The sequence below is a fragment of the Salvelinus namaycush genome, chromosome 15 (assembly GCF_016432855.1).
Source record: "Salvelinus namaycush isolate Seneca chromosome 15, SaNama_1.0, whole genome shotgun sequence".
NCBI classification, from domain to species: Eukaryota; Metazoa; Chordata; class Actinopteri; order Salmoniformes; family Salmonidae; genus Salvelinus; species Salvelinus namaycush.
In genome coordinates, this window is record NC_052321.1 from 23,198,385 (window position 1) to 23,217,391 (window position 19,007).

At 42.6% G+C, this 19,007-nt stretch overlaps 1 protein-coding gene across 1 annotated transcript in view; it reads left to right on the forward strand.

The window, feature by feature from the left end:
* The window catches only part of LOC120060321 (60 kDa lysophospholipase-like), a 39,666-nt gene extending 32,392 nt beyond the window's left edge, over positions 1-7,274 (forward strand). The window contains exons 13-17 of the mRNA XM_039009528.1: positions 3,351-3,437; positions 3,862-3,961; positions 5,588-5,653; positions 6,209-6,232; positions 6,660-7,274. Coding sequence (XP_038865456.1) covers positions 3,351-3,437; positions 3,862-3,961; positions 5,588-5,653; positions 6,209-6,232; positions 6,660-6,704 — 322 coding nt within the window. The 3' untranslated portion in view covers positions 6,705-7,274. The remainder of the gene's footprint in view (positions 1-3,350; positions 3,438-3,861; positions 3,962-5,587; positions 5,654-6,208; positions 6,233-6,659) is intronic.
* Positions 7,275-19,007: the final 11,733 nt, after the last annotated feature.

The window sequence follows — 19,007 nt, forward strand, 5'->3', positions numbered from 1 at the left end:
TTTTCCTTGGTGCCCCGACTTCCTAGTTAATTACAGTTACATGATTAATCAGTTTAATCGCGTAATACTAATTACAGAGAATCTTTGATAAAAACTAAGTCTTCAATTTAATGATAGTAAAGACACGACACTAGTTTGTCCTGCGTTGCGTATAATCGATTTGGTGCCTGTTAATTTATCATTGAATCACAGCCTACTTCGCCAAACGGGTGATTTAACAAGCGCATTCGCGAAAAAAGCACTGTCGTTGCACCAATGTGTACCTAACCATAAACATCAACGCCTTTCTTAAAATCAATACACAAGTATATATTTTTAAACCTGCATATTTAGTTAATGTTGCCTGCTAACATGAATTTCTTTTCACTAGGGAAATTGTCACTTCTCTTTCGTTCTGTGCAAGCAGAGTCAGGGTATATGCAGCAGTTTGGGACGCCTTGCTCGTTTTGAACTGTGTGAAGACCATTTCTTCCTAACAAAGACCGTAATTAATTTGCCAGAATTGTACATAATTATGACATTGGTTGTGCAATGTAACAGTAATATTTAGACTTAGGGATGCCACCCGTTAGATAAAATACAGAACGGTTCCGTATTTCACTGAAAGAATAAACGTTTTGTTTTCGAAATGATAGTTTCCAGATTTGACCATATTAATGACCTAAGGCTCGTATTTCTGTTTGTTATTATAATTAAGTCTATGATTTGATAGAGCATTCTGACTGAGCGGTGCTAGGCAGCAGCAGGCTCGTAAGCATTCATTCAAACAGCACTTTCCTGCATTTGCCAGCAGCTCTTCACTGTGCTTCAAGCATTGCGCTGTTTATGACTTAAAGCCTATCAACTCCCGAGATTAGGCTGGCAATACTAAAGTACCTATTAGAACATCCAATAGTCAAAGGTATATGAAATACAAATGGTATAGAGAGAAATAGTCCTATAATAGCTACAACCTAAAACTTCTTAACTGGGAATATTGAAGAACCATGTTAAAAGGAACCACCAGCTTTCATATGTTCTGAGCAAGGAACTTAAACGTTAGCTTTTTTTACATGGCACATATTGCACTTTTACTTTCTTCTCCAACACTATGTTTTTGCATTATTTAAACCAAATTGAACATGTTTCATTATTTATTTGAGACTAAATTGATTTTATTGATGTATTATATTAAGTTAAAATAAGTGTTCATTCGGTATTGTTGTAATTGTCATTATTACAAATTTATATATATAAAAATTGGCCGATTTAATCAGTATCTGCTTTTTTTGGTCCTCCAATAATCAGTATCGGCGTTGAAAAATCATAATCGGTCGACACCTCTAATATACACTGCTCAAAAAAATAAAGGGAACACTAAAATAACACATCCTAGATCTGAATGAATGAAATATTCTTATTAAATACTTTTTTCTTTACATAGTTGAATGTGCTGACAACAAAATCACACAAAAATTATCAATGGAAATCAAATTTATCAACCCATGGAGGTCTGGATTTGGAGTCACACTCAAAATTAAAGTGGAAAACCACACTACAGGCTGATCCAACTTTGATGTAATGTCCTTAGAACAAGTCAAAATGAGGCTCAGTAGTGTGTGTGGCCTCCACGTGCCTGTATGACCTCCCTACAACGCCTGGGCATGCTCCTGATGAGGTGGCGGATGGTCTCCTGAGGTATCTCCTCCCAGACCTGGACTAAAGCATCCGCCAACTCCTGGACAGTCTGTGGTGCAACGTGGCGTTGGTGGATGGAGCGAGACATGATGTCCCAGATGTGCTCAATTGGATTCAGGTCTGGGGAACGGGCGGGCCAGTCCTAGCATCAAGGCCTTCCTCTTGCAGGAACTGCTGACACACTCCAGCCACATGAGGTCTAGCATTGTCTTGCATTAGGAGGAACCCAGGGCCAACCGCACCAGCATATGGTCTCACAAGGGGTCTGAGGATCTCATCTCGGTACCTAATGGCAGTCAGGCTACCTCTGGCGAGCACATGGAGGGCTGTGCGGCCCCCCAAAGAAATGCCACCCCACACCATGACTGACCCACCGCCAAACCGGTCATGCTGGAGGATGTTGCAGGCAGCAGAACGTTCTCCACGGCGTCTCCAGACTGTCACGTCTGTCACATGTGCTCAGTGTGAACCTGCTTTCATCTGTGAAGAGCACAGGGCGCCAGTGGCGAATTTGCCAATCTTGGTGTTCTCTGGCAAATGCCAAACGTCCTGCACGGTGTTGGGCTGTAAGCACAACCCCCACCTGTGGACGTCGGGCCCTCATACCACCCTCATGGAGTTTCTGACCGTTTGAGCAGACACATGCACATTTGTGGCCTGCTGGAGGTCATTTTGCAGGGCTCTGGCAGTGCTCCTCCTGCTCCTCCTTGCACAAAGGCGGAGGTAGCGGTCCTGCTGCTGGGTTGTTGCCCTCCTACGGCCTCCTCCACGTCTCCTGATGTACTGGCCTGTCTCCTGGTAGCGCCTCCATGCTCTGGACACTACGCTGACAGACACAGCAAACCTTCTTGCCACAGCTCGCATTGATGTGCCATCCTGGATGAGCTGCACTACCTGAGCCACTTGTGTGGGTTGTAGACTCCGTCTCATGCTACCACTAGAGTTAAAGCACCGCCAGCATTCAAAAGTGACCAAAACATCAGCCAGGAAGCATAGGAACTGAGAAGTGGTCTGTGGTCACCACCTGCAGAACCACTCCTTTATTGGGGGTGTCTTGCTAATTGCCTATAATTTCCACCTGTTGTCTATTCCATTTGCACAACAGCATGTGAAATTTATTGTCAATCAGTGTTGCTTCCTAAGTGGACAGTTTGATTTCACAGAAGTGTGATTGACTTGGAGTTACATTGTGTTTAAGTGTTCCCTTTATTTTTTTGAGCAGTGTATATATTATATATATATTTTTTTACATTGTTTGCAAATGTATGTGACACACATAATGCCAAAATAACATGCAAAACAGGCAATCCCCCACCCACAAAATTATTTAAAAAAAATAAGATGTTCTGTTAAGACTCCATGGTTAACTGGAACTTGTCCCTACTCGTTTAGCACCCAGTCACAGTGCCATAACCGGTCACTGTCAGCAGATGTTTGAAAACTAGAAATATGACTAATGCACGTTGCAGTCCTAATAAATCAGACCTCAAACAATGGATCAGTACTGTTCCACCTTATGGATTCAGTTGACTCTGACTCACACTGTGTGATGTTGATTTTCTTTCTACCTTTCATCTTTTTCTTGATTCTAGTACACTGTGTATAGCATCTGTATTTGAAAATGGTCGGTCATATCTATGCGTGTGTGTCTGTCCATCTGTCTGTCCATCCAGACACAAAGAGGTGGTGAAGCTGCTGAGAAAGACTGGAGCTCATTTCTCCAGGGATGAGTTGGAGGATGCCGGCTCAGAGCTGTGCAGGTGAGAAACACACAGCGCTTTCTCTCACATGTATTGCCCAAGACTGATCCTGCATAGTTTGTGCAGGTACGACCAGTTGTCCTAGTTGTCTTGCCATAAACACTCGGAATGCTCCCTGACCACATAGCTTCAGACCTCTGCAGCATCCAAACATCACCACCACCACAGAACCCTGAATTGCTCCGTTTAACTGATATCTCTTTTTAAAAAGTGAATATTTTGTCTGTTACTGGAGCAAGGCCTTTCTCTGGAAGCAAACAAGCACACACAGTCCTATTCAGAATCAAATAGTGTGTTTATTCTAAGATTATGCTATAAAACCTGATGTTATTACTGTAGATATCTGATTGCTTGTTTAGTCCCTTTATCATGAAACATCTTGAATATCAACCCTCCCAATGAATTATCTGGTACTGTGTTGCAGTCTAGCAGCCAGTGCTGACATTGAGGGCCTGGAGATGTGGCACCTGGCCGGGGGAGACCTGGACACGCCAGGCTACGACGGGCAGACGCCGATGGAGGTGGTGAGTGTTTGGGACTGGGAGCCTCTCTCCAACTTACAAACATGGATTGTAAAGGCAACACAGACTAGTTATGTAACATGGATAGTATAGATAACACAGACTAGTTATGTAACATGAAAAGTAAAGGATTGTATACTAACTGACTATCGCCCCACAGTACTCACTTTTGTCATCATGAAGTGCTTTGAGAGGTTAGTTAAGGATCATATCACCTCTACCTTACCTGACACCATAGACCCACTTCAATTTGCTTACCGCCCCAATAGATCCACAGACGATGCAATCACCATTACCCTGCACCCTGCCCTGTCCCATCTGACAAGAGGAATACCTATGTAAGAATGCTGTTCATTGACTATAGCTCAGCATTCAACACCATAGTACCCTCCAAGCTCATCATTAAGCTCGGGGCCCTGGGTCTGAACCCCGCCCTGTGCAACTGGATCCTGGACTTCCTGACGGGCAGCATCCAGGTGGTGAAGGTAGGAAACAACACCAACATTTCGCTGATCCACAACACAGGGGCCCCACAAGCGTGCTTGCTCAGCCCCCGCCTGTACTCCCTGTTTACCCACGACTGGGTGGCCACGCACGCCTCCAACTCAATCATCAAGTTTGCAGACGACACAACAGTAGTAGGCCTGACTACTAACAATGACGAGACAGCCTAGAGGGAGGAGTTGAGTGCCCTGGTAATGTGGTCCCAGGAAAATAACTTCTCCCACAATGTTGACAAAACAAAGGAGCTGATCATGGACTTCAGGAAACATCAGAGTGGAGCAGGTGGAAAGCTTCAAATTCCTTGGCGTACACATCACTGACGATCTGAAATGGTCCACCCACAGGCAGTGTGGTGAAGAAGGCGCAACAGCGCCTCTTCAACCTCAGGAGGCTAAAGAAATTTGGCTTGGCACCTAAAACCCTCACAACCTTTTACAGATGCACAATTGAGAGCATCCTGTTGGACTGTATCACCACCTGGTACGGCAACTGCACTGCCCGCAACCGCAGGGCTCTCCAGAGGGTGGTGCGGTCTGCCCAACGCATTACCGTTAACTACCTGACCTCCAGGACACCTACTGCACCCGATATCACAGGAAGGCCAAACAGATCATCAAGGACAACAACCACCCGAGCCAGTGTCTGTTCATCCAGAAGTTGAGGTCAGTACAGGTGCATCAAAGCTGGGCCCGTGAGACTGAAAAACAGCTTCAATCTCAAGGCCATCAGACTGTTAAATAGCCATCACAAGGCGGCTTCCACCCGGTTACGTAACCCTGCACCTTAGAGGCTGCTGCCCTATATACATAGACTTGAAATCACTGGCCACTTTAATAATGAAACACTAGTCACTAATGATGTTTACATATTTTTGCTTTAATCATCTCATATGTATATACTGTATTCTATTCGACGGTATTTTAGTCTGCCACTCTGACATTCCATTCTTTTACTTTTAGATGTGTGTATTGTTGTGAATGGTTAGATATTACTGCGCTGTTGGAGCTAAAAACACAAGCATTTCACTACAACTGCTAAACATGTGTATGTGACCAATAAAATGTGATTTGATGAAGGTAACCCAGACTAGTTATGTAAGATGGATCATTAGGTTTTCTCTCTTAGGCTAAGGCTGTGGGGAATGAAGTTGTGATTGACTTCTTACACCAGGTCAGCCAGTACCACGCCCAGGTAAGAGATGGACTATGATCTAGCTTTACGGTTCTCCTCTGTGCTCCTCCAACAGCGTTCATCTCTGCCTCAATTAAGAGAGCTTAGCGCCCCGACTTGAGCTCACTGAAATCAAACGAAGTGAATTTGTCTGTTTATATTGTCTGACGAACCTAAACCAGTTCAGCACACTGTATTATCCGCTTTCTTTCTATCTTCAACTTGTTACAATTTCCTATTTATTAAAAACCTCCTAGTCACCACTGTTTTTCCTCATCAGTCAGATGAAAGTAATGAGGTAATCCATCTTCGGTCATTTTACTTTTCAACATGAGAATGAGTCTCATCTCATCCCTGTATTAACAGATTTGACAAAGTTTAGCAATATATTTACTACAACTAAAACATTATTACGATCCATGATTGTGAATGAATGGTGTGGCATGAAGCTTCCAAGAGGTAGCCTATAAATTAGATTTGACATATAGGTTTGTAAAACCATGTAGGCTACAGAATAGGGACGTAGTTTCAACTTTGCCATGTGGTCCAATAACATGTTTTTTTCCTTACTTCCAGCCTCTGTTTAAAGATGATGCTGAGGTAAGTCTAGAATGGCCACAGCTAGCTCTATGGATTCTCCTGTGCGTGGTGGTCGTACCTGTGTCTCCTCTCATCGTATGGTGATGTGTTGCATCTGAGTATGACCTACATGAGTATCACTCGTTGTAGCCTGGCTTGAACAGGTGTTTTCAAAATGGCTGCCTGGTTCAGTTCGATTAGACAGTGACACAAACCTTTGCAGTGTGGTAGTCTGTCTGGCTTTTGTGCTTTGTTCCTGTGATGGCCTCTAAGCTGTGTTGTCTGGTATGATGACCGCCTGGTGAGATGTTTACTCTGAGATAATTATGTGGATTAGTAGCTGAGATTGCAAAGAAAACCTTCATTTGATGTTATCACTGCTGCTCTTTGTATTTAACAGCACTGCTTGAAATGTACCTCTTAACCATATTCCCCTTGTGTGTTTCAGAATGAAGAATACATTGAGTTCTCAGCCTGTCCAAAAGAATCCTGAAGACCAAGATCCTCAACTCTTTTACCTCTCCATCCATCACTCTCCCTCTCCATTTCACTCTCTTACACTGGACATTTGCACAAGCTTGCAGATTTTATTTTGATTCATTCAAACCATTTTACAATTGATATATTTGCGATAATCTCATGTACTGTTGCTTAACTGTAGTTGTAAAAGCACTAGTAGCACAACATTGGATATCAAGTAATATGGATGCACTGTGCCAAGAACGGGCAGCACTATATCTGTTTGTTTTGTATGTCCACAGTATATGATGCATCTGGAGCAATTCACTCTGTTTGCATTAAGAGTATTATCAGTGATCATTGGAAGCACAGGGTAGAATGCTGTACCTTATACTAGGCACTTGATGGGTAGAATGCTGTGCCTTTAGATGTACTTTATGAAATGCTTAGTATAGGGTGCAATTTATTCTAAACTGAAATCCTTGTGAAATCCTTCTAAACTGAAATCATGGTCTGATGACACAAAAATAGAACCGTTTGGCCATAATAACCATCGTTATGTTTGGAGGAAAAAGAGGGATGCTTGCAAGCCGAAGAACACCATCCCAACCGTGAAGCACGCGGGTGGCAGCATCATGTTGTGGAGGTGCTTTGCTGCAGGAGGGACTGGTGCACTTCACAAAATAGATGGCATCATGAGGATGGAAAATGATGTGGATATATTGAAGCAACATCTCAAGACTTCAGTCAGGAAGTTAAAGCTTGGTTGCAAATGGGTCTTCCAAATGGACAATGACCCCAAGCATACTTCCAAAGTTGTGGCAAAATGGCTTAAGGACAACAAAGTCAAGGTATTGGAGTGGCAATCTTAAACTGACCTAAAACCGGGAATTTTTACTAGGATTAAATGTCAGGAATTGTGAAAAACTGAGTTTAAATGTATTTGGCTAAGGTGTATGTAAACTTCCAACTTCAACTGTATATATATATATATAATTTTTTTCTTTTTTAGGGTGGGGGCTTGCCTGTTTTACGTGTTATTTTGGGATTAATGTGTCACATATCAATTTGCATTTGGTACCTTGGGTCGAGTGTTAGCACCAACACACGAAACCCCCGTTTCTCGACCGTGTAATTTGGGGCCATGTCTTTGCAGATGTAAGTTGTCATGGCAGCTGTTATCTCCTTCCATCTTCGTGATTCTTTGCCATATGGTGTGCCGTGGGAAAAAGCCTCGAGGGTTTGTTTTGAGCACTTGACTGTACTTTTTTGGGTCTCATCTGTAGACTCTCCGTACTGTTTCACATGATTCTTGCGTAGGTGGTAAAAGAGGTTAGTGGTGTTTGAGCCTGTTGGCGGGACCGGCCTGCTGCATATTTAGCAGAGGATGGTTTTCTGGCCCGTGTCAGACTTTTCATACCCAAACCACGTCCATGCGACCAAAGTAGCCCCTCTTTTAGGTACGAGCTCTGTGTCTCCGTGCTCTGTGTCACGTTCACTCCATGTTTGTTTGTGTTTCAAATTTTCTTCTACACGAATGCAAAGCGTCGTCCAATTGACGAAAAATATTGCCATCGAGAGTGTGATTTGTGACACAACGAAATAAATGATAGAGCATAATGAAACATGATATACACTGCTCAAAAAAATAAAGGGAACACTTAAACAACACAATGTAACTCCAAGTCAATCACACTTCTGTGAAATCAAACTGTCCACTTAGGAAGCAACACTGATTGACAATAAATTTCACATGCTGTTGTGCAAATGGAACAGACAAAAGGTGGAAATTATAGGCAATTAGCAAGACACCCCCAATAAAGGAGTGGTTCTGCAGGTGGTGACCACAGACCACTTCTCAGCTTCCTGGCTGATGTTTTGGTCACTTTTAAATGCTGGCGGTGCTTTCACTCTAGTGGTAGCATGAGACGGAGTCTACAACCCACACAAGTGGCTCAGGTAGTGCAGCTCATCCAGGATGGCACATCAATGCGAGCTGTGGCAAGAAGGTTTGCTGTGTCTGTCAGCGTAGTGTCCAGAGCATGGAGGCGCTACCAGGAGACAGGCCAGTACATCAGGAGACGTGGAGGAGGCCGTAGGAGGGCAACAACCCAGCAGCAGGACCGCTACCTCCGCCTTTGTGCAAGGAGGCGCACTGCCAGAACCCTGCAAAATGACCTCCAGCAGGCCACAAATGTGCATGTCTGCTCAAACGGTCAGAAACACTCCATGAGGGTGGTATGAGGGCCCGACGTCCACAGGTGGGGGTTGTGCTTACAGCCCAACACCGTGCAGGACGTTTGGCATTTGCCAGAGAACACCAAGATTGGCAAATTCGCCACTGGCGCCCTGTGCTCTTCACAGATGAAAGCAGGTTCACACTGAGCACATGTGACAGACGTGACGGAGTCTGGAGACGCCGTGGAGAACGTTCTGCTGCCTGCAACATCCTCCAGCATGACCGGTTTGGCGGTGGGTCAGTCATGGTGTGGGGTGGCATTTCTTTGGGGGGCCGCAAAGCCCTCCATGTGCTCGCCAGAGGTAGCCTGACTGCCATTAGGTACCGAGATGAGATGCTCAGACCCCTTGTGAGACCATATGCTGGTGCGGTTGGCCCTGGGTTCCTCCTAATGCAAGACAATGCTAGACCTCATGTGGCTGGAGTGTGTCAGCAGTTCCTGCAAGAGGAAGGCATTGATGCTATGGACTGGCCCGCCCGTTCCCCAGACCTGAATCCAATTGAGCATAACTGGGACATCATGTCTCGCTCCATCCACCAACGCCACGTTGCACCACAGACTGTCCAGGAGTTGGCGGATGCTTTAGTCCAGGTCTGGGAGGAGATCCCTCAGGAGACCATCCGCCACCTCATCAGGAGCATGCCCAGGCGTTGTAGGGAGGTCATACAGGCACGTGGAGGCCACACACACTACTGAGCCTCATTTTGACTTGTTTTAAGGACATTACATCAAAGTTGGATCAGCCTGTAGTGTGGTTTTCCACTTTAATTTTGAGTGTGACTCCAAATCCAGACCTCCATGGGTTGATAAATTTGATTTCCATTGATAATTTTTGTGTGATTTTGTTGTCAGCACATTCAACTATGTAAAGAAAAAGGTATTTAATAAGAATATTTCATTCATTCAGATCTAGGATGTGTTATTTTAGTGTTCCCTTTATTTTTTTGAGCAGTGTATATCGTCATATCGCCCAGCCCTACAAGTGATAGGCTAATATTGTCACCCATCAGACTATTCTTGATTTAATCTTGTCTTTACATTTACTAAATAATATATATGTGACATTTGTTTTGATTTAGAATAGACCATTATCATGCACTTGTATCGAAACGGGCAGTTGAAAAAATACGTCGTCTTTACATACTTGCCAGCCAGGTAGGCTATACTCTTGTTGTAAATATAAGCAATGTGCTTAATATTAGTAAACTTGAGAAAAATATAGTAGGCCTAGCCTATATAAAGCTGATGGGATCCTCGTCTTTTTATTTAGCAGCTATCACTCTGTTTTCGCAATTGCATAGCAATTGCATAGCCTATAGAAATGTTGCGCAACATGAGCTCATGGGCTCTCATGAAGTGTTTGATTCGATTTTCAAATACATTTGGATTGATGTCAGAGTGATTAGAGGGACAAAGTCCTGAGTACCAGGGAGCTAGCAAGTTTGGTAGGCTACTAATGACCAGCAGCAGCTTCAGAGCTTGGAGAAGCCTAATTACCATGATTAAATGGTATGGTTGAAAAATTACAATATTGTTAATGCATCAAATAGTTTTGAGTACCCTCTCATCTGTGTCTGTGGGACTAAGTTGGGTCTCTGGGGCTTGAACTGACAATTTATTTATGACTTGGTGATAACCTACAGCCTGCATTCCATAGACATTGTTTCTAATCGTCCTTGCATCTGGGAAACTAAGCCGGGTTGGGGGTAAAACAAGATGAACCCAAGGTAGCTTATGATGCCCCGATCTGCATGGGAGAGGTGGAATCAGCCATGACTAAGTATTTTTAGGCCTACTATATAAGACCTCTGTTTTTTCATTATCGTAAAGACTATCGGTCCAACACTCGAGTGTGGGGTCGACAGCTTCGTCATTGCAATAATTAATCAATATTAAATAAAGATGATTGTTTTGAAGAAATGACTCTCTCTCTCTCACTTGATTAGAATATTCCATGACAACAGTAATGTTGAATTTGACTGCCTTCATGACTCGTGACCGCTGGTGTGGCGGTAATACTGTCACCGTAACAGCCCTAGCTGTGGCTATAACTCCCCATACCAACACACCTTATAGAGCTGCATTTGTCCTCTGGTTGGTTGTAGAGGTAATACATAAAGTCCCTCTCCTCTGTAGATACTGGAGTCATGAGAGGCTGTGGGGTAATGACTCCGATTATAACGTCCCAGTTCCCACTTCATGTGAAGTCTTTTATTTCTCTACTCACAGCCACACGCTGTTCATGGATGTGTGAACTCAGCCTCTGAGACTAAAAGGCCGGTCTTTGGAAGTGGCTCATTGTTTTGCTAAACAATCCTCATCTCTTTATTTTCGAGGAGAGAGGGGTGGAGGGGAGAAAATAAGAGAGTGGCGTAGTTAAGTCCCAATTGACCTTCGCCATGCATTGAAAGTGTTCCTGTATGGCTCGCCCCACAATTCCCATCACTGTTAAATATAGGCCCTCAGACATTTTGTTGTTGTTGCTTCTGCGTGAGTTTGCCCCAGGGTTTCTTCTCCTTTGTTGTTGTGTTGGAGGGATGGTCTCATGCTTAGCTTCGATTACAAACCATCCAGCCTCCTCTGAATTCCCTCAACACCTCATTTCTTATGGGAACAGGGAGATACGGGACGAGGAATTTAACTTCTGTTCTTCTGTATGTGTGGTCTAGTCTCTGTGTGGGGTGGCCTAACTCATATCAGATCTCTACTGTATATATTTAAGTATCAGGTAAGTCCCCCCTCCCCCAACAGACACAATATCCCACCTGCCAGTCCTCAATGGGAACTGAGTTCTCCCCTCTGTTACCTGTGTGGTCTTCTCCAGGTGTAGAGGGGTTGGGATGAGTGCTGCCCCTTCCTTCTCCCATTATGCACATGTTGATTGCTAAATTGGGCCCTAATTCTAAGATGGTAAAGAGCTCTTATTGTCCTTGCCTCATGGAATCAATTTCTCCAGCTGCAGGAGAAAGGGCTCCATTGTCCTGTTGGGCCTGTGCTGCCCACCTGGAGGCTCTGGACTGGATGTGGTCGTGGATGGATGGCTTTCACAGATTTCCTTTGGTGGAAGAGGGCCAGGTGATGTGTGGTGGAAAGATTGCTGTACTGGGTTGTTGGTGCTCCTGGCATCAGAGCTACAGAGTTTTGCTGTACTTGTTATGCGAGAGTAGAGGTTGTTTATCTGAGGGGTTTCCCCTGTCATGACTGTCCTGTAAGGATCAGAATGGGTCAGATCAGGTTGGTGGTGGATGACAGTAGCCAGGCCCTCTCTCACCCACAGGGGGGGGGGGGGTCTGCTGGGTGGATGACAGTTCACAACCTGTTGTAAATTACAGGAGAAGAGGACTCCCTTTTCCCAACCAGTATTAACTGAAGGAATGACTTTGTTAACAGACAGTCTTCTCGCCGAAACTCTAACAGTTTCTAAAGCGAATACTGGAACAATTTTTCTAACATAAGAACGTGGGGAATGGTCAGAGATGATCTATAGAAAATGTATGTCATATTGTTTTTTATTTTGTGATGTCATTAAAAAGATTATAAAGGAAATACTGTAACTTGGAAAGTATATCCCTTTTATCTGTCAAGTTTCCATCCTTAACATTGTATATGGGATATGAAAAATGAAAGTATTTTTGTTGATAGGAATGTGATTTTAGAAGCCATAAGAGAATCTATCGCTTATGAGCTGTGCATAGTATGTAGCTACGCCCTTGTGTGAGGTCAGAGAGCTTGTCAGCATGATGGAACCGCCCTTTGAATTAACTGTAAAAAATGATGGGTAACGAATTAACATGAGACCAGGAAAGACGGGGAGTTGCAGCCCACATCTAAAGTGGTTTAAACTCTGAATCTCAAAGACCAGTGAAGCTTGGTGCGGTCTCTACACATTGGAAATGGTTGGAACTTTGAACCTCAACACGAGGGGAAGGAAATAAACTCACCTCTCAGACCAGAACATCACCAGACTGCAGCTGTGCGAGTAAAGTGGTTCAAACTCTATCAACACGAGGTGGCGAGAGGAGAAAACTCCCCTCTCGGACAATCACTGGTACAGCTGATTAGCTGTCGAGTAAAATATCTAGAAAAACAAATCTAAGTGGGATCATCCTACTGAACTACTCTTCTCAAATCACCGTAGTACGCTACTCTCATCACCAATGGGAACCGTCGACACTGCTAGCTAACCACTACCGGGGAGCATCTTCCAGAGTAAACAACAGTAGAAGATGGGAAATGTGAGACCCCTTTCGTACAATCAGAGCCATACAAGCGTGTTGCTGAAAGGCCAACAACCTTCCTAAGGAGGGCTGGTTCCGACAGAGATAAACGGCGAACGAAGGCATTCAAACGTAAATCCATAAATGATTTCTTACTTCAAACGGGCGGCGGTTCGTATGCAAAGTATATGATTACTGTGAGAATAGTTTAAAGAAATGTATCAACAATAAGTCTCTCTCCCCCTCTTAATTTTCTGTGTAACAAGCCACCATATGTTGTCAGTCTGCTAGGGACCTTTTTCTCATGTTTAAAGTGTATGTTATCCTGTTTTATCATTTAGTTAGCTAGTAAATAAATAATTTAACCAATTTGTGTACTACTGAATCATGAGTAAGGCTGGGGTTTTGCAGATCCAAGAAGGTTATGAATATTCAGAATGATATAAGAGGTAATGATTGTCATGATGTGACTTATTAATCTGATGACAGTTTTATTTATTTTATCAACAATGTTTAATTGTTACTCGATTTAAATGAATCATCACTTGGGAATTTGGGGCACCACGGGAAAAGTTGTTTAACTTCTTATGGCTGAAGGGGCAGTATTGAGTAGCTTGGATGAAAGGTGCCCATATCAAACGGCCTGCTCCTCAGTCATAGTTGCTAATATTTGCATATTATTATTAGTATTGGATAGAAAACACTCTAAAGTTTCTAAAGCTGTTTGAATTATGTATGTGAGATTAACAGAACTCATATTGGCAGGCAAAATCCTGAGTTGAAATCAAAACAGGAAGTCAGAAATCTGAGCTTGTCTGTATTCACCAGAGTCCCTTAAGAAGTCCAATTGAGTTATGAATGATGTTGCACTGCCTAGGGGTTCCACTAGATGTCAGCAATCAATAGAAATTCCAATGAGACTTCTATGATGTTGTGGCAGAATCAGTCAGGTGTCCATCAAGCTGCCATTTCCTGATCATGCCTTTTCTTCATGCAAGACACTGACGTTCCATTGCTCACGCAGACAAGAACGAATACTCCAGTTGGAACTTTATTTAAGCTATATGTTAAAAACATCCTAATGATTGATTGTGTACTTAGTTTGAAATGTTTCTTCGACCGGTAATATCACATTTTGAAGTTTTTGTCCGATATAACGCTGACCAGAATTAGCGTTTGGATATGTAAACCAGACGCGCTAACAAAAGAAGGTATTTGGACATAAATAACAGATTTTTTCGAACAAAACAAACATTTATTGTGGACCTGGGATTCCTGGTGTGCTTTCTGATGTAGATCATCAAAGGTAATGGAATATTTATCATGTATTTTATTGTTTATAGTGACGCCATCTTTGCAGCTGTGGTATGCTGTTTTTGAGCGCCGTCTCAGATTATAGCGTGCAATTCTTTTTCCGTAAAGTTTTTTTGAAATCTGACATAGCGGTTGCATTAAGGAGAGGTATATCTATAATTCAATGTGTATAACTTGTATTATCATCTATATTTATGATGAGTATTTCTGTTGAAACGATGGGCTATGCAAAGTCAATTGATGTTTTTGCATTTAGTGAATCTTGTAGCCTCAATGTACACTCAGATTTTTTGATATAAATATGAATTTAATCAAACAAAACATGCATGTCTTGTGTAACATGAAGTCCTATGAGTGTCATGAGTGGGAAAAATGGCTGTGATTATTGTTGTTTTGTGGTGACCTAACATAATCGTTTGAAGTTAACGAGTTACTATCTCCCGACTCTAAAGATATCTCTTACATCAATAACTGTCACTTATTAAATCATTACCTCATAAGTCTCATTCTGAAAGTCACATCATCCTTGATATCTGCATGAACCCTAACCTTATTGATGAATCAGCAATACACAAATTGGCTTAATTACTTATTTACTAGCTAAATAACAACACAGAATACACAATTACATGAGATAAAAGTCCGTAGTGGACTGACAAGATATGACGGCGTGTTACACATATGGAGAGGGAGGGGTCAATAGAAAGAGGGAAAGACATTCAACTTATCATTGTTACATTTGGAACCTACGCTCAAAAGAATAGTAATACTTTGCATATGAACCACCGCTCATTTGGATAATAAATGCAATATATATATTTATGCGTAGATGTCTTTCTCTGTCGTCTCTGAAACCAATCAATCCGTCTATGGGGAGTGGCTCGATGTAAGACTCTGGTTGTCCACCAGAGGTCACAATAGAGCTTCTCTGGTAGTGAAGCATTTGTTAGAACAAATCCTTCAGCTGCACCAACGGTTGTCTGTGGGGATTCTTCTTCCCAGCTTGTGTCTTTAGTCAAAGTTCTAGGACAGCTTTTACATGCACAGCTGTAGACTGAATGTTTCTGGTCTCCTTGGTGAGGTTATATTCTCTTCTAGTGTTGAGGTTGAGAGCTTCAGAGTTTCTCACCATTTTAACGTGTAGACTAACGTCTCACCTCTTTTGGTATCTATGGTTGATTACTCAGGGTTCAGCTCCTGACCACTTTACACGCCAGTAGTAACCCGGCAATGTCCGGGTCTCACTATTTTCAGCCCTGTAGCCACCGCTCCACACTGTCTGGTATTGTAGTTTTAACCATTCGTGACGTCCGGTATATGTACATTTCGTGAGCAAGGCTTTTATACTCCGGTAAAAGGGGCGTTCCATCACGCCGACACAATGTCTGTTCTCACTAGGGCGTGGTTACTGACTGGGCACAAGTTATGAAAAACAATTCTCATATAGAAGGCTAAAATCACATTGCTATCTTCACAAAAGTATTCTCATATTTAATCATATATTTTATACAACATTTAAAGGTAATCTTGATACATAGAATGCATACTCTTTCAGAGTTAGTTACTTTGTTATACCATCCTTAATGACATCACAAAATAATAAACGATATGACATGATTATTCTTTAGATCCCCACCAACCATTCCAAACATTTGGATGTCAGAAATAATGTCACATTTTTTGGAGAAAAAGGATTTGGTGGCAAAAGTCTCTCTGTAACAAAGAGATTTCAGTCTTCCCATACTAGAGAGCCAGAGGGAGAGTTTCTGCAAACCTATTTATGACCGGCTGTTAAGTTATAAAACCACCCCAACAGCCGAGAGAGTCCAGGCGGGAGAGGGGGGGGGGGTGTCTGGCTATCTGCCAGCAAATGCCAAGCTGATCTGGCACCTTTGATCCTCACCAGGGAGAGAGAGTCGTGACAATTAATACGTTGACTGTTTTATGGCTGTGATAGGTAAAGACCTTTTAGAATTTAATTTGGGAGATGGTAATTCTTTAAACAACCACTCTCGTGGTGCCACAAATCCTAGTGAGTTAATTGTTACATGATTAATTTAAGTCGGGTAACAATTAAATAGTTGATTAAATGAATAAGTCATCAGATTAATGAAAGTAAAGTCACGACACCCCCCTCCTTGCCCTATCCTCCAGCTTGCACATCCAGTGATGGCAATTCGTGTTTTTTCACTCTCGCCGACTTGAAGTACCTGTCTCATTTTCAGAGGAGCAGTTCCCAATGTCTTTTGTTTAATATTTATAGTTGGCATGTGCTTTGTCTGACATCACCCATTCCACTTCACTTAATGCAGACAATCACATAATACCTACTAATCTTAATACAATATGTCAAGTCTCAATTTAGAGTAATACTAAAGCTTAACTTCTCTAGGGTAGGGGGCAGCATTCGGAATTTTGGATGAAATGCATGCCCAAATTAAACTGCCTGCTTCTCGGGCCCAGAAGATATGATATGCATATAACTGGTAGATTTGGATAGAAACCACTCTGAAGTTTCCAAAACTGTTAAAATAGTGTCTGTGAGTATAACAGAACTGATTTGGCTGGCGTTAACCTGAGAAAAATCCATTCAGGAAGTAGTTATTATTATTTATTTTTTAGTTTTCAATGCCATTACAGTATCCATTGACTTAGGACTCAAATTGCAGTTTCTATGCCTTCCACTAGATGTCAACAGTCTTTAGAATTTGTTTCAGGCTTGTATTCTGAAAAATGAGGAAGTAAGAGCAGTCTGAATGAGTGGACCCTAAAGTGTGTCAGAGCTTTTTCATGCGCGAGACCGAGAGAGTGCCTTTCTTGTTTACCTTTTAAATTGACGACGTTATTGTCCGGTTGAAATATTATCGATTATTTAGGCTAAAAACAACCTGATGATTGAATATAAACATCGTTTGACATGTTTCTATGAACTTTACGGATACAATTTTGATTTTTTTGTCTTCCTGTTTTGACTGTGTTTGAGCCTGTGGATTACTGAAGAAAATGCGAACAAAACTGAGGTTTTTGGATATAAAGAGACTTTATCGAACAAAAGGAACATTTGAGTAAATTAATGTCTGCTGAGTGCAACCATATGAAGATCATCAAAGGTAAGGGATTAATTTTGTCTCTATTTTTTATTTTTTAAATTAAAATGTACCCCCTTTTCTCCCCAATTTTCGTGGTATCCAATCGCTAGTAATTACTATCTTGTCTCATCGCTACAACTCCATGCGTCCTCCGAAGCACAACCCAACCAAGCCGCACTGCTTCTTAACACAGCGCGCCTCCAACCCGGAAGCCAGCCGCACCAATGTGTCGGAGGAAACACCGTGCACCTGGCCCCCTCGGTTAGCGCGCACTGCGCCCGGCCCGCCACAAGAGTCGCTGGAGCCCGATGAGACAAGGATATCCCTACCGGCCAAACCCTCCCTAACCCGGACGACGCTAGGCCAATTGTGCGTCGCCCCACGGACCTCCCGGTCGCGGCCGGCTGCGACAGAGCCTGGGCGCGAACCCAGAGACTCTGGTGGCACAGCTAGCGCTGCGATGCAGTGCCCTAGACCACTGCGCCACCCGGGAGGCCCTATTTTATCTCTATTTCTGACTTGTGTAACTGTTCTACTTGGCTGGTTACTGTTTGTAATGATTTGTCTAGTGGGCTATGTTCTCAAATAATCGTAAGGTATGCTTTCGCCGTAAAGCATTTTTTAAATCTGACACCGTGGTTGGATTCACAAGAAGTTAATCTTTAAACCTATGTAAAATATGTTTTGTTTTCTGAATTTTTATAATGAGTATTTCTGTCTTTGAATTTGGCGCCCAGCAGTTTCACTGGCTGTTGAAGAGGTGGGACGCTAACGTCTCACGTACCCAAGAGAGGTTAACTCTGTCATGATGGAGTTTTGTCCTTGAGGTAAGACCCTGCTCTAAAGTAAAATACAGTGACTTGGACACATTAACTATACATTGTTAGACAAAAGAGCATTAAAGAAGAATGGGCGTTGCTTAAGAGGCAGCATTAGTGGAGACACTGAGGTTCTGCAGAATTGATTCTCACCCCCAATCAAAGGCATTCACCTGGTTAATATCATTAAAAACTAACAAGCAACTTCAAATGGTAAATGTGACTTGTCTTATGTAGCAAAATTTGAAATGATGGCATACATGGTTGTTGTTAATGAAAGTTCACATGTTTGAGAAGGCATTAATGCCAAAAAAACGCTATTTGATAAACATATTTTTACGTTCAAACGGCTCTCCTGTGAAGTCGTGACTTGCGACATACGTCTAGTTTCCTGAATTGAGTCGCAAATGGCAGACAGTCTGGATGACTACAGCAGACATTACACAATATATTCCATGTGGCTGGACAAAGGCAAGGTAAGGTATAACAGGTGGAAAGATGATCACTTAAAGGCTAACCTCAGGTTCAAAGCACTAATTTCCCCTCTCCTGTAATCAGAGGATCTGTCAACATTCAATATTTTGTCAGTGCCGTGTGATGGATTGGGAAGAGGAAGGTTTATTTTGTCTGCACTATCAGCCATCTCATGAAAAGTAAAA